At 46.9% G+C, this 19,375-nt stretch overlaps 1 protein-coding gene across 8 annotated transcripts in view; it reads left to right on the top strand.

Annotated features, from left to right (window-relative positions):
- The window catches only part of GAB2 (GRB2 associated binding protein 2), a 114,535-nt gene that overhangs the window by 62,565 nt on the left and 32,595 nt on the right, over nt 1-19,375 (top strand). For all 8 annotated transcript variants that reach the window (XM_071727312.1, XM_071727233.1, XM_071726845.1 and 5 more), the window contains one exon: nt 5,885-6,185. In XM_071727312.1, the coding sequence (XP_071583413.1) occupies nt 5,924-6,185 (262 nt within the window). In that variant the 5' untranslated portion in view covers nt 5,885-5,923. The remainder of the gene's footprint in view (nt 1-5,884; nt 6,186-19,375) is intronic.

Genomic DNA, 19,375 nt, shown 5'->3' with positions numbered 1-19,375 from the left:
TCCAGTGCCTCCAGTCAGCACCATTTGTTGCACATAACAAATACATTGAACAAGCCAAACCACCTGAACCGTGCTCCCAGGGTGCCCTCATCATCTCCATCCCATATTTTGTTGCCAAGATGGCTCAAATAGGGACAGCTGGGAGGGGACATGAAGGGAACACAGTGGCTGGGAAGAAGAGTGAGATCTTTCCAAGCATCGTGGTCCTTCTCACATATTTCTGCAGCATGAGCTTCTTTCTGCCATACCAGATGTGCCAGGAGCCAGAGTGCTTGATGGGGTTCACTCTGCACTGATGAGTGAAAACTTGGGATGTGGGGCTGGGAAAGGATCAGGAATTTCTATGGGTATGGTGGCATTCCCACGAGCAGCTGGTGGCCACAGGGGCAATGACAGAAGGATTCCTGCACCCAGGCTTCTCTGGCTCTGGGCAAATCCAGAACACAAGCACCTGGTCTCCCTGCTGAGGGGTTTCCTACTCAAATTGCTCAGTCCCTGGCTTCAGCCTGGTGTGAGAAATTTGCCTCATGTCACAGCTAGGTCACTCATCACACCTGCCAGTTCAGATTATATCTTATGATATGTGTCACATCAGATTTTGGAAGGTTTATTTCACACTGGTGATATGCTGTGCTAACAGGGACAAAGGTAGTGGTGGTGGGAGTAGGAGCAGGGCAGAAATTTCCTGGAAAATATACATTTATTTCTTCTTCTCTTCTCTTCTCTTCTCTTCTCTTCTCTTCTCTTCTCTTCTCTTCTCTTCTCTTCTCTTCTCTTCTCTTCTCTTCTCTTCTCTCTTCTCTCTTCTCTCTTCTCTCTTCTCTCTTCTCTCTTCTCTCTTCTCTCTTCTCTCTTTTTCCTTTTCTCTTTTCTCTTTTCTCTTTTCTCTTTTCTCTTTTCTTTTTTCTTTTTTCTTTTTTCTTTTTTCTTTTTTCTTTTTTCTTTTTTCTTTTTTCTCTTTTCTCTTTTCTCTTTTCTCTTTTCTCTTTTCTCTTTTCTCTTTTCTCTTTTCTCCTCTCCTCTCCTCTCTTCTCCTCTCCTCTCCCTGTGTACTCTAAGGGTGTGGTGGTAAAATGATTAATATTAAAGGTTTGAGAGGTCTGGCTCAGAAGTTTATCCTAATTGCAAGAACATTCCTTTCAACTAAAAGCTAACAGTCTCCGTTGGTTTCCAACTCTTCACTTATGGGCTAAGATAATACTGGGTGGGTCATTTCTACAAACCCCACCAAGAAACATCTCTCCTTATTGTCACCATATTTACTTTTTGATTCCTTTTTAGTATTGTTTCAGATAGCAAGCACCCCAGGAATGGATATCTGGTTTGCCACCATTTAAATGATTATTTTCCTCACCTCTCTCAATTTTTTTTCTGAAACAAAATATAGGCTGGGTGTCTGCAGTCACTTGGGAGAGAACAGGGGAGCAGAGGGGGAGATGCTATCTGGATGTCCTCTTGCTATGATCATGGATTGGAAAGGATCTTAAAGATCATTCAGTTCCAACCCCCTGCATGGGCAACACCTCCCACATCCCAGGTTGCTCCAAGCCCCATCCAACTTGGCCTTCAACACTTCCAGGGAGGGGGCAGCCACAGCTTCTCTGGGCAAAGATTGATGATCATAGTTAAAGCCTCTGGCTGACCTGTCCTTAATTGCACTTGGGAGTCCCCAAATTCTCCAGCAAGGGACAGTCTGAGCCCTCTGCACTGTCATCAGTCACCAGCTCTGTCACATCCCTGCACCATCAGAACAGCCCCAAGAGACACAAGGGACCTCCTTCATGGTGTTCTCAGTAGATTTCTGATGATTGCATCTCTGTTCCTCAATCAGTCACCTCTATGGTTGGGTTCTTCTGGCTTCTCACCCATCCCCTGCCTGAGCCCACCCAAGCATCCCTGCTGAGCTCACTTAACCAAGGAACCCAGCAGCACTGATTTGTCTCTACCAACCCAACTCTCCAACCTGCAAAACAGCCAACTCCAGGCAGCATCCAGCTGGAAAGGGATCAATTTTGTGAACTTTACGTTGCCACCTCACTGCTGAGGTAGAAAACAACCGAGGAGCAGTCAGGGAGCACCCGAGGGGTGGGATTTACATTGCCCTGGCAGCAGGATGGGCAATGTTTTTAAGAAACAAGTCTTTGAAAGAAGTTCTTGCCAAGTGTCAAAATATTTGTCAATGATATTAAGGGCCTTTGGCAGCTGTAACTTAACAGTGAAGCAACCTGGTGCAGGCAGAGGACCACACAGCTGGAAATTTGCACAGCAAAGACACCGTTTTATGACTCTTAAGCTGCTTGGCCTCTCCGTGCTGTAAAGCTGTTAAACAAACACAGCCCTTGGCTCACACCACGTGTGGGGAGGCAGAGGGTTCTGGCAGGAGAGGGCTGACAGCCACAGGGGCTTCCAAGGAGCCAGGGAGAAAGAGAAATAAGGAGAAAAGGAAAATTCAGAGGGAGGAGGAGGTGTGTGTTGGCCATCACAGCTGCTGGGGTGAGAGGAGGTGCTGGTGGAAGCAGTGTGCAGGTTCACGTGGAGTTGCATCCTCCTTTGGTTTGGGGTGGGCTGAGGTTGCTCTTCAGGTATGGATGCCATGCATCCTCCCCCTGTGGTTGGTAGACCCTTAAACGACCTGGGGATATTCCAGGGAAATTTAAACATGGAAGATTTGGATGACATTTATAGCTTTGAGTGGGGAAATAGTGTCCCAGGAGGATGGCAGGCACAAGCTGAGCCTTTTTGCTAATGGAGACACAGCAAATACACAGGGAAGAACAAAAATACAGTTGCTGAGCTCAGTGCTCAGAAGTACAAAGAAATGGGGAAAATCTCTACAAAAAGAAGAAGTTTCCTGGCTATTTCTTTATTATTTCCTTCAATTCTTTTCTAATGGTCAGTGCTTATTCCTCTGGCTCAGAAGCTGAGCTTAGGAGGCAGGAACAGCTGGTCCTGCTGCAGAGACATGTGGTGGGAGATGCATCCAACTGTGCTGCCTGTCCAGAAGAAGCAAGTCCAGAGACTGCTGCCTCTGCTGAGCTCTTTTTCTGGGTCAGAAGCTGGTTTAGAAGAACGTTGTTGCCTCTATCATCAGGAGGGCACCAGGCAGAGGTGGACAAGGTGATGATCCCAGGTTGGTGGGATTGGTTGCCTTGTCCCAGGATCCTGCCCTCCAGTGCTACTCCAGCTCTTGAAGCTTCCCAAGAAATTTTGTCCTGGCATAAGCTGTTCTTTTGCAGCCAATTTTGCAACCACCAGGCTGCATGTGTTATACTGGTTTTCTCTGCCAAGTATTGACTGCTTGGGGTTTTCCATTGCTACCAGACAGACCAAAGAGAATTAAAGAAGTTGTGGCTCCTTGCATTGATGATAAAAAGGGAAGATGTGGTAGCATCGTTGGCCTTGCTTGCAGCACTTCCTCCTGTTTTTTCCATGAAAGCTGTAAATTCTGGAGCCCAGTTTCTGCACTTTGTGGGTTTTTTAATGCAACTTCTCAGCCATGAAGGGATGCTGCAAGGCTTGACTGAACAGTAGGAAAGCAATGAGACAAGCAGCAAAAAGTGGTGTTGGATGTGTCTTCATTCAGGTGGTGGTTTGTGTGGTTGCACAACTTGATCTTTTTTCAGCCCCCCTCACCAATAAGTGCCCAGGTCCTGCCAAGGACCTGCAAAGAAATGGCTCAGTGTTAATAGCAAGAAGCTAATGGGACATTTTCCACCTAGAGCTAGAAAAAAATGTTCATGGGTTTGTTTCCCAATGATCTGGGTGATCCATTTTGAGGAGATGGACTGGCAAATTACTGCTACTGCCTGCTGAAATTGGGTTTTTCCTTCCCTGATGGATGCAGCCCCACTGCGTGCTTGGTTTGTTTGTTTGGTTTTGTTTTGTTTTTTGGGGTTGTGCTGTTTGTTTTTTTTTTCTCAATCTAGAAGCAGCCGTTTTGATGAGAAGTGGGTGAGCAACCAAAATCTGCCAGCCTTGCACATCCACTTGCAAAGCAATTTGCTGCTCTACTGCATTTCGAAGATTGCATTGAAGTTACTTTCCTGGCACTGGGAGGCACTTTAAGAATTAGTAGAAAATTAATTTGCTTGCAAAGAACCTCAAAGACACCAACAAAAGCTATTTTTAAGCCTTTGAGGAGTACAATGACAATCAGGTCACTCAGAGAAGACATTGCAGGCGTTTCTTACCCTTATATCAGCCAGCAAACTGTCCAAAATTTTGGGTTTCTGGTGCAAATTGCATGGCTGAGATCTGGCATGTGCCCATCAGTGTCAGGCAAAGCCTTGCAGGGCTGTGGTCACCTCCTGGGGAGCATCCTGGAGGTCCCAGCACACTGCTTGCCTTACTGCCCCTCATGGGTTACTGAAGATGTTTGTGGCTGTTTGTTCTTCCTTCTTAGGTGCATCATGTGCTTCCCCGTGACCTGACCTTTCATAATCATATAAATCAAAAAAATTATATAATAAGGTATATCTCACTTGAAAAAAAAAAAAAAAAAAAAAAAAAAAGAAGTAGGAAAAAAAAATGTGTCCATAGTCAGGGCAGGAAAGTGGGAATGACATCTCTTCCCTTGGCATCTTTTGGGACAAACTGAGGTCTGTGTTGGGTAATGCAGGAGTGCTGGTAATAACCTTGATCCTTCTCCTCCAGCTCATCCATGTGCACCTCTTGAACTTTCATTGCCTTCACGGGCAGCCTGAGAAAACTCAGATGTTTTAAGGACCACATTTAGACAGAGTTCTTCCCTTCCATACACCATGGAAGCCAAAGGCATCTCTGGGCTCTGTGATGGGAGCAGCTCAAGGTGGTCCCTCACACCATTCATCACTCCTGCAGGTGTCAGGATGCTCAGGCAAAGCCTTCCACCCAGAAAAACACCCCTCCAGCCCATGGGATGGGGAGTTACACTTGCACAACTCCGTGTAACCCAAGTGGTAGCATTTAGCACATTGTTGGGGCTGTTCCTCCTCCTGGGGGCTTCCAACTGCATTTGGCACGGGGACAACTGAGGGGCTGCAGCTCCCAGAGCCAGGGCTGATGGATGGCATTTGTTTTACCAGTTTGCTTCAAACACTGCAACTCCCTGAGTCTGTTCCCTGAGTGTTTTGGCCAGGGTCTGATGTTGGCTGTGCCTGGAAGAATCAATGATAACCTTTTCCTTTGCTCAGGAGTTTCCTGTGTGATGGGGAGCTGAGGATGCTGAAAAACAAATGAAGCTTGGATTCTCCGTGGGTCTTCCTGGCATTAATGCTGATATTTAAAAAACTAAACCAGTTCCCAGTTGGTTTTATTAGCCTTTTCATCCTGGCATTTGAACAGAGATGGGATTGGCATGGTCGGTATCTGCAGGCACCTGCTGTGATGTTCTCAGGGGTTTCTCTGAAGGGCAGGATACCCAGGGCACTGTGTCCAAAGCACCTGAGCTCCTCTGAGCTTCTGGAAGGCCTTTTAGCACTGGATTTCCCAGTAGTGCCACCCTGCAGCTGATCTTACATCAAGGAGCAGAGGGTACTTAGGTCATGGGAGTGTGGCTGGGCTGTTAGGTAGGAGCAAGGTTGCTCTACGCCTTAGGACCAGCACTTTTTTGGGTCCTCTTCAGCTAAAGTGATATTTTGGTATTTAATTCTCCTGGATAATCAGTGGGATTTGAGTAATGAGCTGACGAACCGAGCTGAGTTTGTGTGCTTCCTGCAGGGATGTCCTGAGCAGCATCCCGGAGCATCCTGAGGTGGAGAAGTGTTGAGAACCTCTGTGTCACTCTGTGCTTCTTGGTCCTCTGTGTCACTCTGTGCCTCTTGGCCTTCTGTGTCACCCTGTGAAGGCTTCTTGGCCCTCATGATCTGAGCAATGGGGCTCATTCTTGCTCTCTTCTTGCTTTCAGGCATGGAAGAAACGTTGGTTTGTCCTGCGCAGCGGCCGGATGAGCGGGGACCCCGATGTCCTGGAGTACTACAAAAATGACCACTCAAAAAAACCTTTGCGTGTCATCAACCTCAACTTCTGTGAGCAAGTGGATGCAGGCCTGACCTTCAACAAGAAGGAGCTGCAAGACAGCTACATCTTTGACATCAAAACCAGCGACAGGACCTTCTACCTGGTGGCTGAGTCTGAGGACGAGATGAACAAATGGGTTCGCAGCATCTGCCAGATCTGTGGCTTCAACCAGTCTGAGGAGAACACAGGTACCATGAGAGCCATGGCCAAGAGCAACTCCTGTCCTGTCTTCCTCTTTCATATCAGATCTGTGGAGGGGGGTGCAGCCCACCACAAGGCTGGGAGGGCTGGAGGGGGAAGTTGGTGGACATGTGGGAACAGTCCACAAGGTGCCTTTGGCATTTGAAGCAGAGAAGGCTCTGCCCCTTTGACACAACTAATTCACTTTTCCCCTGATAACTGTAGACTTTTAGGTCTCTTGTAAGAAGTTGGCAGGCTTTGGGGTATTTGTTTAGTTGCAGCCTTTCTCCTCATCCATCACCAAAGTCCTCTTGAGAGTTGTGGGAGCCAGCAGTGAAAATCCCCCTCACTCAGAGGTTTCAGACTTCTGGTAGGGTGGGTGAGAAGTTGACTGGGACTGTGTCTCTCCCCACTGTGTGTGTTCCCACCACCAACAGGATCTCTTCTGAAGGGCAGATACATCCTTTCCATCTGCATCCCCATCTCCTCTTGGGGTCCACTGGGAAAGCACTGGGAGGCAAGAGGAAAGCATCTGGTGGTTTTGTGCAGCAGCAGGACTTTTTATCCACCAGTTGTGCTCCACCATCCAAACCCAGTTGTGCTTTGGCAAGCTTCTGCAGTGAGCACCAGTGAGCTGCTTCCACTTCCCTGGAACAAATGAGGGCTCACACAAATCCTGAGGGAGATGGGATGGGGATGAGCATGAGGTGTAGTGCTGTGGTCACCTGCCAGTCCCATTAGACCTGGTAGAACCTCTGGGCATCTTTCCTTTATCTCATCCGTGGTCTGGTGTCATCAAAATGACCCCAGTCCTGTGCTCTTTCTCCATGAAACTCCCCTCAAGAACACCCAGCGTGAATCTTTTTTTCATCCCTCATGGGGAGCAGCTGCCATCCACAGGAGCTGAAACCCTGCCAAGAGCTTGTCAGACAGGACAGCAAACAAAGCATCAGAGCAGCCCAGATGCCATCCTCACCTCCTGACGCATGAAAGGGGACAGACGTCACCTTGGCAATGGGTGTACAAGTGGGAGAAAGGATCCTTGGTAATTCTTTCAGCACCATCTCCCAGGAAAAGGTCAGGCTAAATAAATTACATCCCATCCCCATGTCAGCAGCACAGTCCTCGTTGTTCAGCAAGATCGTTCGGGCCCTTTCCTTTTCTTAAGAGCTGTTTTCTTGGAGGTTTTTCCATTTTGTGGGCGTTGAGCTGGGGGGAACTGTTTTTCTTCCCATTTAGTAAAATGAGCTTTCAACCCAGCAGCAGCAGGATCGATAGTGGACTTCAGTGAAATATAAATCTGGGCAGCAAAAGGAAAAACAATCTCCTGCTTGCAAGCCCATCCATCCCAAAGGGCACCCAGGGCTCCTCAGGCTGCAGAGATCCGAGCACTATTCCCTGCAGGATCACAGAGTGACATCAGCAAAAGAGGAACAAAAATCCCTACTTGTAACAAAATCACAGCTCGTTAATGCTGTGGGGAAAGTACCCACTTGAAACACCATCCAGCAGCCAAAGCATGATTTTCTGAGTCAGCCAAGAAAAAGCCTGTGATGGCAAATGCAGCAGATGTGTCCAGATGCTGCAGAAAAGAGGGGTCATGAATTATTCAGGGCTGGTGCTTTTCTTTGGTTCTCCCTGAAGTGATGACCCCACACTCACCTTTCTTTTGTCGTTGCTGCTAAGCAGTAGCAAATAAATCATTGATTTTCCCAAAGCAGAAAATGTTTGTTTGAAGGGCCCACAGGCCTAGGCTGGGCAGAGAGTATCACAGTGTGATGGGTACTGGAAGTCTCATCTGTCTTAGGATGCATAGGGCCATAACTCATCCTTCCTCATGGGTCAGCTGGAGAGAGAAATAAGAGTTGGAGAAATATTTGCACTGTTGTGCTTCCCCTTCATCACCTCCTTGAAGCCGTGGGTTGATGGGTAGGAGAGGATAAGGAGTTTGTGTGAGAATAAGACAGTTCCCAGGTAGAAATAGAGCTCAGGAATTCTTCCATTTCTTTCTCAGACCTTCACCTCTTCTTTCTTGAGCCTCTCTGTGCCTTGTTGTAGCCTCTGCCTTGGAGACTGAACAAGTCAGTAATTGGATGCACCAGAAAGGGGAGGAAAATGTAACTGTCATGGGCAGGAATAGTTTTATGTTAATTGTAGCAATTCATTAGCTAAACATCCCTCTCCCAGCAGACAGGCAGTTTGGTAGAATAAGATCAGAAACTGCCAGGGAATCCACTGCACACATTTTTCTGGTTGTTCTTATTTCTGGGTAAGTGACTGCTTTATGCTGACCCAAAAGCCTTGCTCAGTCCCATCCCAAAGCCAGGCTGTTCCTGTCTGGGTTTATGTCTCATCCCGGATAAGGAAGCTCTGCATCACCTGCAAAGGTGTTTGCTACATCTTCCACCACATGTTGAATTCCCTCATCATCCCCCACATCAGCTGAGCCTCAGCCATCAGCTGGGTTTGCTTTTAACCTGCTGGTGGTGAAGGAAAAACTCATTACCTTTTGGGACAGTAAAAAGTAGAAGTCTGTTTTACCAGCTCCCCATGATGGGAGAGGAAAGATGGGGGGTTGGCTGCTTTTTAGCAGGAAAAGAGGCTGTAGTGAGGTGGGGCTTGGTCTCTTCTCCCACATAACCAGTGATAGGACAAGAGGAAAGTTGTGCTAGGGAAGGTTCAGCTTGGATATGATGAAAAATTTCTTTATGGAAGGTGTGGTGAGACATTGGAACAGGTCACCCAGGGAAGTGGTGGAGAGACCATCCCTGTAAGGTGTTCAAAAAACATGTGGATATAGCATTTCAGAACATGGTTTATTTGGCTGGTACTGCTGAGTTAATGGTCTTAGAAATCTTTTCCAACCTTAATGGTTCTATGATTTTATGATTTAGTGAGCAAATGGGGAACATGAAAGTGGCTGCACATGGCGAAGCAAACTGGCTTCAAACCTTCTGTACCAGCACAGGATCATGCTTGGGTGCTCCCCATGCTCCCAAAAGGTAAAAAAAAAATAAAGAGCCAAAGGAATTTATACCCTTTGATGCTTCTTTCTGCATGTTGCTTGATGGGAGAGTAGATTTTCTGTCGCTTGGTTTTCACATTAGTCCTTCATGTCCTGTCTAGACTGGGGGACTCTAAGGATTAAGGAACAGGCTGGAGTTTAGGGTGGTTTAACTTCACGCTGCAGTTAGCTGCTGGTTTAGCTGATTTCCAGCTGTGTTACACATCTGGTTCATCAAAAGGAAACTCATTTCAGCCTCAGGGACCTAAACATCAGTGAAGTGGGGGTACAGCAGCTGCCCCGGCGCCAAGGAGGAGCAGGAGCTCAGCAAAGCTTCGCTCCCTGCCCTGCCCTGAAAATAATTGCAGGGCAGTGGGATTTGATCTGCTGGGAGAAGGGGAATTAAACTGAGTTGAAGGTGTTTATCCGGACTGCTGCAAAGCTTTTTGTTTCTGTTAACACCTATGTACTTTGAGAGCTAATTACTATTTTTGAACAAGTGGAGCCTGGCAGCATCCCGGCTCCTCCGTGGGTCCAAGGAAGCCAATGATGCTCAAGTAAAGAAGATTTGCTCCTGTCTCAGCACTGCTTCTACCCTGCAGTTTGAGCTTGGAGCTGCTGCCACCTCATCTGGCTGGAATACAATGGGGGGGACCTGCTGGGGACCCTAAACCACGGGCTGGGGGAGAAATGCAAGCACGTTGCAGCCTTGAACCATCTGCATTTTCCCTGCCCTAGTGGGCAGGCAGCCAGGGCTCAGCTGTGAACTGGATTTTCTCATAGGCTTTGTCTGTTGGAGTTAAAAAAAAAAAGAAAAAAAAATCCCACTATCCCACTAAACATCTCGTGTGCCATTAACCCCTTCTGGAACTGCTTTCTTGGCCAAAATCCTTCTGTGTCCCATACCTAATGCAACTCAGAGACACACCTAAGGCAGTGTAAAATTTAACTTCTTATGAACCACCATGTGTCCTTGCAGTGTGTGTGTCCTTGCAGTGTGTGTGTCCTTGCAGTGTGTGTGTTCTCGTGCACAGGGTAGTTATTTCAGAGAGGTTGATGCCTTTATTACAAGAAAGGTGGAGGAGGACTTTTTACTGGAGTTATAGGATGAGGGGTAATGGTTTCAAATTGAAAGATGAGATATTTAAGTTGCATGTTAGGAAGAAACTCTTTCCTGTGAGGGGGGTGAGGCACTGGCCCAGGTTTCCCAGAGAAGTTGTGGTTGGTTGGAAGTGTTCAAGGTCAGGTTGGATGGGGCTTGGAGCAACCTGGTCTAGTGGAAGGTGTTCCTGCCTGTGGCAGGGGGATTGTAATTAGGTGATCTTTAAGGTCCTTTTCAACACAAACTGTTCTGTCATCCTTTGATTAACTCTGTCCCAATTTATTGTTCTGCCCCTGGCATCTCCCTGAGTTTCCTCTGTGGGGCAGGGGCTCCCTTGGCACTTGAATTCGTGGTGCTGAGAAGACACCCGAGGGAGATCAGAGATTATTTGTGCACTGCATTAATGCCCCCATGCTAGAGGTTTAGCCCAGCCATGGAATCAGGGAAGGAAATATCTGCTGGTGAGTAAATATCCCTGCTCTGAGCTGAAGGCTCCCACTGCTCAGTGAGGGTGAGAGGAGCGTGGGAAAAGGATGGCTCTGGGCTGCTGCCCTGATGGGTTGTGTCTGGCAGTGATGGCCTCTCCCACCCAACTGGCCCTCTCCCATGTCATCTTCTTCTTTTTTCCATCCAGGGCTTTATTTCTTTCCATGCCTTCTCACAAGGGGGCTGTGCCAGGGCAATCCCAGTCTCCAGCTGGCTCCTTGCTCCAAGTCCAAGGCTCAACACTGGCATTTTGCATCATGGGCTAGGATCAATCCCCAGCAATCCTGATGCTTTCACCATCTTGACAAATGCAGCTCAGTGCTAAACATTAATGTTTAATGGAGAGCTGAGTGTCTCTCTTTCCTCCTTCACCTCAGCTGTGCCCACTTTAGCAGAGTCTGCGGGATCATCCCCCAGACACCAGTGACTTCTCAGTGACATCAGTGACATCTCCTAATTCCCACCTACACAACCTCCACTGTGGGTTTCTTTGGCCAGATGCTGCCCCACACCCTCTACTGGTGACCTCCTTCCAACCCGTGAGAGCAAATTTATTGCTTTAGCACCCACGTGGAGGGTAGATGGAGGTTAGAAGTTAGGAAGAAACTCTTTCCTATGAGGGTGGTGAGACACTGGCCCTGATTGCTCAGAGAAGTTTTGGATTTCCCATCCCTGGAAGTGTTCAAGGCCAGGCTGGATGGGGCTTGGAGTAACCTGGTCTAGTGGGAGGTGTCCCTGCACATAGCAGGGGGGTTGGAACTGGATGATCTTTAAGGTCCCTTCCAACCCAAATAATTCTGTGACTGACTTGCTTTGGCTGGTTATCCCCTATAGGTTGGTGGCTGGTTTCTCCACAGCCTACTCCCTGCTCACATGGGCTGCCTACAAGTCTGTTCTGCTCCTGCTCCTACTTCCCTTCTGCCCCAAAAATCTGCTGGTCCCAGCATCAGGCAAGCAATGCCTTGTCCCTTGCATCCATGTTTCCAGGGGTGTTTGCTGAGCAAAGGGAGCTCGAGGTGGGCAGAGAAAAATCTAGCACAAAGCAACCCCTGAAGACTTTTTGGGAGCACCATAGTTGCCCAAAAGCTTGGTGAAGAGGCTGCAGGTAGCCAGACTGGGGTAAGAACATGAGTTTTCATGCCATATGCCACCCACCTCCACCAAACCCCCCTGAACCACCTGTGTTCACCATCCCTGCACACAGGAGTGGGGCACTGGAGAGCCCAGGCAAGATGACAGCCCCACAACAGCCCTCATTTTCCTGCTGCTGCCATCTCTCCCACAGCCAGATGGAACTAAAGTGGAAGGGAAACACTAATGACCACCACAAGGCCAGGTACATCCTTGCTGCTGTGCCAGGCACACTCCTTCCTTCCCTGCTCATGCCCTGGATGAGTTGCCCTGCCCCATGCCAGGGAGCATGTCAGGGGCTGAGGAATGGGGACAAGGAGGGAGATGTGGGGGGTTTCTGTGCCCCTCAAAGCACCCAGGCCCTGATGTGCTGTGTTTTGGTATCTGCAGGGAGGGCAGCCAAGCAGGGAGCCCCTCGTGCCCTCAAGTTGGCCCAGTCTTTTCAGCTTCTGTCCTTGATCTATCTTGACTTGATATTTAAGTTCTACCATGGGTGGTGCTTGGATATCATCTCACTTGGAGGACATTCTGTCCCCTGGCAGACAGTGTGACCCTTTATGACAAGCCATGAGCAAGGTTATAGTTGAGTTGAGCTTGACCCATGGGAGGATGGGGCAGATCTGGTTGGGTATTGCACCTTCCTATATCTTGTTCACCCAACCAAAGATCTTGAAGAATGAGTGATAACTTGGAGGTGACCTGCATTGGGACAACAATGTAGAAGCCTTGAGCCTTGAGTTTTTATTCTCACCTAATGTCATAGCATTCATATGGATGTAGCCTTCTCCTCAGTGCTCCCATCAATACTTTCTGCCCTTAAGCATCCTGGAGCTCCTTCCTGGCTGCACATCTTGAGGGCATTTGGATCACTCCCACCCATCTTTCTCTACCATATGCTGAGCAATTCCTAACAAAGAAAAGAGCCAGGGCTGCAGATCCACTCTGGGCAGACAAATGCAGATATCATGTGTCAGCCCCAGGCTTGACCCAGCCTCACTGGAAGGATGGGGTAAACCCAACTACCCCAACTCCCTTCTCACCAGGCTCCCATTTGAACATCAGGTGCAACAGAACATCTCCTTACCCAAGCCTCAGTTTATGCCTTAGTCCTCCTGCCTCTTTAAATTTATATGAAACTTCCCTGACCCTGGTTTTCCTGCTCCCCAAACAGCCAGTTATTTTAAGATCTGACACTGTTCAGCTTTAATACAGTGTAAACAATACTGGAGATGGAGTGGTCTTGGCACAAAGGAGAAGCTTGGGAGCAGTTAAGTGCCTGCTGCCTTTTTTCTCTCACTTTTTTTCCCTCTTTTCCATTGGAGATGAGCTACTTCAGGTGCCAATGAGTCTGCTGAAGAGCAGAGAGCCACTAATAACCTGGAATCTGCTTCCTAGAAGACAGAAACTGGAAGAGAAAGTTGCTGATCTCTACCAACTGCTCAGGATCTCTTTGCTGTGATTCCCCTGGCATTTTGGAAAGGGAACCAATGGGAGTGAGATGTGTGCTGCTGGTTATAATCTCTCCACTTTTTGGGGAGAAGATGGAAAAAAGATGTCTGAAGTGGGGCCAGTTGTTTGCACCCTCAAAATGCCCATTTCTTTCCCTTGCCTCTCCAGAGAACCATGATTAATGTGTCAAATGGACACACCCATTCTGTAGACCCCTGAAACTCTGCTGAGATGAACCTCACATTGGTATCAAGACTGAAGATATTTGGGTCTTCAAACGGTGTAATTTGTCATCATTTTGTTTACACCAGATCATAGAAGCACAAAATCACAGAATCACAGAATTACAGAATTACAGAATCACAGAATCACAGAATGGTTTGACAGAAAGGTTTGGGTTGGAAGGGACCTAAAAGATCATCCAGTTCCAACCCCCCTGCATAGGCAGGGACACCTCCCACTAGACCAGATTGCTCAAGGCCCCATCTAACCTGGCCTTGAACACTTGATGAGGATCAACTCCCACTATTCTTCCATACCTTCTTCTTCTTGCTGTACTCAGTTTTTCATCACGTGGTGCTACCAGAAGCATTGCAGGACCAGAGTCAACACTACACTGCTCTGATGGTCACTGTCCTTACTAGCAGGAGTAGATTTCTGGCCTAGGAGTCAGACTGAAGCAAGGATGCAGAGGGCTTTAGAAATCAGAAAGCAAAAGAAAAAGGTCTTCAGGTATCTACATGTTTAAAGCCAAGCTTCTGGCTTCAGGGGGTCAGGTGCAATTTGAAATATGAGGTTTGCAGTGCTGGATCAACGTTTTTGTCAGAGCTTGGAATTTGAAAATTTAGGGATTTTTACGGTTTCATTATTCAGATGTTTTATCGTGGCTGTAAAGATTTGGGAGTGGTGGGGCTGGAAAAATCTAGAAGATATATCAGCCTTGTGTTTGGAAACCCATAACTCAGCCTTGTGTTTGGAAACCCATAACTCAGAGAGCCCCCTGGGAGATATGTGTTAGCTCAGCCCCCTTCAACCATACCCTGTCTGGATGGGAACTGGGAGAGGATGTGGCTGTTTGTGGGAGCATCAGCTTTATAGGCAAAGAATGCAAATAATAAAGCCATCAACCAGGAGAAAAGAAAGAGAGAGGAAGAGGAAGAGGAAGAGGAAGAGGAAGAGGAAGAGGAAGAGGAAGAGAAAGAGAAAGAGAAAGAGAAAGAGAAAGAGAAAGAGGAAGAGGAAGAGGAAGAGGAAGAGGAAGAGGAAGAGGAAGAGGAAGAGGAAGAGAAAGAGAAAGAGAAAGAGAAAGAGAAAGAGGAAGAGGAAGAGGAAGAGGAAGAGAAAGAGAAAGAGAAAGAGAAAGAGAAAGAGAAAGAGAAAGAGAAAGAGAAAGAGAAAGAGAAAGAGAAAGAGAAAGAGGAAGAGGAAGAGGAAGAGGAAGAGGAAGAGGAAGAGGAAGAGAAAGAGAAAGAGGAAGAGGAAAAGGAAGAGAGAAAGAGAAAGAGGAAGAGGAAGAGAGAAAGAGAAAGAGGAAGAGGAAGAGGAAGAGGAAGAGGAAGAGGAAGAGGAAGAGGAAGAGAAAGAGAAAGAGAGAAAGAGAAAGAGGAAGAGGAAGAGAAAGAGGAAGAGGAAGAGAGAAAGAGAAAGAGAGAAAGAGAAAGAGGAACAGGAAGAGGAAGAGAAAGAAAAAAGGAAAAGAGAAAGAAAGAAAGGAAAAGAGAAAGAGAAAGAGAAAGGAAAATAAAAAGAAAAGGAAAAAGAAAAGAAAAAGAAAAAGAAAAAGAAAAAGAAAAAGAAAGAGAAAAAGAAAAAGAAAAAGAAAAAGAAAAAGGAAATATATGCTCAGCTTTCAAAAAAGACCAACAAATACTCCAGATCTTCATGACTGTTCCCCACCAGGCACCCAGCACAAGGGTATCCAACCAACCTCTTCTAAAAATACATATGAAACTGTAGGACTAGAGCCTTTGGGGAAAATCCTGTCCTTTCCTGACCAAAGTCCCACTGAGTTTGCTGAGCTGGGGGTGGGACATGAACTGGGAGGGAAGGCAGAAATGTGAAGTTCAAGAGGTTCAGTGCTTTTTAGAGGAAAAAGCCCTGCCTGGCCTTTCCAGCACAGGTTTCCCATCTGAGACTGGCAAGCTGCATTCATACCCCTCAGCCCCATCCGGGATTGTCTCCTGGGCCAGGTGCTCAAAATCAAAAACCTACTTGAAATAATTCTTTGTTTCATCATTGGGTTTTTATCACTCCGAGCCCCGCGTGCATCAGGTCAGCCCCATTAGTTTAATGGGCACTGAGGAATTTTCAGGAGGATTCACTGACCGTGGAAAAACGAGCACAGCAGACGGTATCAGCATCACATCAAAAAGTAAAACCATGGAAAAAAACCAAAAAAAACCAAAAAAAAAAACCCCACAGCTGATGGGCTTGGAGTGAAGCAACCGGTGAAGCGGCACCATCTGAGCAGGACTGAGGGAAGGAGGGAGGTATTTTGGATTTTGGGTGTCAGCCAACTGGAAGGAAACTTGCTGTCAGATTCTCCTGGATTTCTGTTTCCCAGAGGTATCCTAGGATTGTTTTATCCCACGCTGGGGGTCATGGAGCTGTACCCTGTGTCTGCAAAGCTGCTTGGGCATCGTGATGAGATGTGGGTGCCCAACACGTAGGGGCTGGGCTGGGTAACATGATGGACACAGGAGGCCCAAAAGTGTGAGAGCACGTTGGAGGACAAGAGAGAAAGCCCCAGTGACTTTCATGTCATTCAGGCAGCTTTTCACAGCATGATTCTTTCCCCCCCAACCTAAGCCAACCTATTTCCCCTGTTCTTCCTCCATGTATTTCACATTCTTCCCTCCAAACCTTTGCCAGGGGCCGTGGTTTACACACCCTGAGTGCTGCTTTGTAAAATCTGATAAAAGCCGGGACAGATTTAGATTCTCATTTCCCAGACCCCAAAGCTTTTCTGTTTACTCGCTTGTATTGCTTTCTATTTCCAATTAAAACCCAGCTTGAGTAAAGGGAAAGCTTTCTAAAGCCTTTAAAGCCTCTGAGAGAAGGCACATGGAGCAGGAAGGAGCCGTGAAGCTGTCGATTGCTGTGAACTTTCCATGACACCACTCAGAGTTTGTTTCCAGACTGATTTTTATTTATGAATGCAGTAGCATTTATTACTGATTTTATCTGTAAAGATAATGCTTCTTCCTTAGGTGGTTTCTATGCTTTGGTTATAATTACTGCCTGCTTCTCAAACATAGTTCTGCATTATTTAGTTTGGTGCAATGTCAGAGCTGTCATGTTGGTGATTTATTACTTGGACTGTAGGGTTATACCTGATCTGGGGATGCCCGTGTCTAAATGTGTGCCCTGGCCACATCCCAGCTCTTTCCAGAAAGGCTGAGAACATCTCACAGTGTTGATATAGCCAAGAAACCTGTTTTCTGCACTGAGCATAAAAGCAGAAATTCATCACCAAGGCACAGCACAAACATGTTGCTGCATCTTCTGCCTGTAGCCAGAGGCAGCTCAGTGATGGTACCTGCTCCCTCCAGGCTGGGAGAGGTCTTAAATGGGATACCTGGCCACAGGTCCCAAAAAACTTGATGAAAAATGAGATCACCCAGGAAAATGAGATGTCATTTATCTCCCATTTCCCCCTTGCTCTCAGTCTGCTTCTCTCTCTGAGAGTCAGACCCAGGTGTAGGTATCCACCAGGCATTCAAGAAGCAGCAAAACTGTTGGTCCATACTTGTGATTCTAGATTCATAGAATGGTTTGAGTTGGAAGGGACCTTAAAAATAATCTAGTTCCAACCACTCCCATGGGCAGAGAAACCTCCCACCAGCCCAGGTCTCTCCAAGCCCCATCCAACTTGGCCTTCAACACTTCCTTTTTGTGCTATCACTCCGTGCCCTTGTCAATAGTCCCTCCCCAGCTTTTCTGTAGCTCCTTCAGGCACTGGAAGATGCTCTAAGGTCTTCCCAGAGCCTTCTCTTCTCCAGGCTGAACAACCCCAATTCTCTAAGCCCATCTTCACAGGAGAGATGCTTCAGTGGCTTTGTGCTCTTCCTCTGGACTCACTTCAACAGGTCCATGTCATTCCCTTTAAGACACAGAGGACAAAGCATGTACCTAACAAAAAAAAAAAAAATTATAAAAAACAAACCTTGCTTGAGTGCCCATCCTTAGACCTGATCAAAACCCACCTTAAACCACAGTCCTGAGCTGCTGTAGCTGCCTCTGCTTTGAGCAGAGAGTTGGACTAGACCATCTCTAGAGGTCCTTTCCCAAATATTCTGTGATTCTGTTATTTTTATGAAAACTTGCACTACAGGGGAATACCAGGCTTCAGAGTATGGTGATAAGCTGAGCTACCTCAGCAATCCCAACTGGAGTTGTTACCTGTTGCCATCACCAAGAAGGTGAGAGGACGGAGCATGAGATGAGACTTTGCCTCTTCTGAATCTATAGCAGAGCACATTTTATGACACCCCTTGGCTCTGGGGAAGTCCAGACTTATGTTTTCATACCCCTTTTGCTCCGTGATGTCCCCCAAGCTGCTCCAGCTGCTCCATGGCAGGTGGTGAAGCTCTGGCACATCTCAGCCCTTACTGGGGATTCAGCTTCTTTTGGCACTGGGTCCTTGTCACATCCTGAGGAATGATTCTGACTCATTTGCACCTTTGATGGATCGCCACCCTTCATAGCTGTTTATTAGGATGGAAAATAACATTTCACCTCAAAAAATGGCATTGTGTGCTCTTTCAGCTCCACATGACCAAACCCCATCTTGGCCAAGACAGCTGCTCCTTGCCAAGCTTTGGAATGATTGCCTTCCATCATTTTACTGCCAAATATATAAGCTACCCCTGTTCTTGTTCACCGTTGCTTTTGAAAATAAACTGGAGTCGAGTGACTCACTGCATTTGTTATTTTTTTTTTTTCATAACTCTTAACAAATCCTCTTTTGGAAGTGGTGAGCAGACATCAGGGCACTTGCAAATACTTCCTCCTATATAAAAGTGTAGTGCATGGCTATTGCACTGCCTGTGGCTCCATCCTCACCTTTATCTCACCACGGATCACCTGCCATGCCAAGCACCACCTTGTTTGCTATCAGTGTAAGCCTTTCCCTCCAGCCTGCATATACTTTGCACAGGTTCAACCTTGATATAAAGCCTTTATGATGGTAATTATTTTTTTTCTGGCTCACTTAACAGTTTGCATGGCTCCCAAATGAGTCATGATGAAGTCTTTCAAATACCCACTTGAAATCTATAAATCCTATGAGGAGTCTTCTTTACTAGCTGATAGTTGCTTTGATGATTAGTGGTAGGGTCAAAACCTGGTCAACAGATGATCTTCCAGGTGAAAATGCTGCCTACCACTCCTGAGATTTATCTGAAAAACATTCCTGATAGAGCAGAAGACTTCATCTTTCCTGACCAGCACTGTGGTGTCTCTTCAGTCCTTACTTTTTACATTTTTTTAAGTGTCTCCATCCCAGTTTCTTGACTCCTATGGATTTTCCTCATTCCCAAACTTCATTCACAGAATCACAGAATTGTCACAGTTGGAAAGGACCTTTAAGATCACTGAGTCCAACTGTCCACCAAGGGAAAAAGCCAACAAAACAAAACAAAAAAACAACCCACCATGCCTACTAGAGCATGTCCTAAAGTGCCTCATCTACACAGTTTTTGAGAACCCCCAGGGATGGTCACTCCACCACCTCCCTGAGCAGCTCGTTCCAGTGCCTGCCTACCCACTCAGTAAAGAAATTCTTCCTGATATCTGGTCTAAACCTCCCCTGGTGCAATTTCAGACATTTTCTCTAGTCCTGTCATTGTTCACTTGAGAGACTTGTTCAAATTGTTCCTTTCAGGTGGCTCTAGAGAGCAATAAGATCTCCTCTCAACCTTCTCTTCTCCAAACTAAACATTCCCAGTTCCCTCAGCCTCTCCTCACAGGATTTGTTCTCCAGACTCTCAGTTTAAGAAAGGGGTGGATATATGATTTTCACTTGA

Source organism: Heliangelus exortis, chromosome 1 (genome assembly GCF_036169615.1).
Source record: "Heliangelus exortis chromosome 1, bHelExo1.hap1, whole genome shotgun sequence".
Classification (NCBI taxonomy): Eukaryota; Metazoa; Chordata; class Aves; order Apodiformes; family Trochilidae; genus Heliangelus; species Heliangelus exortis.
This window is presented reverse-complemented; position numbering and strand designations above follow the sequence as displayed.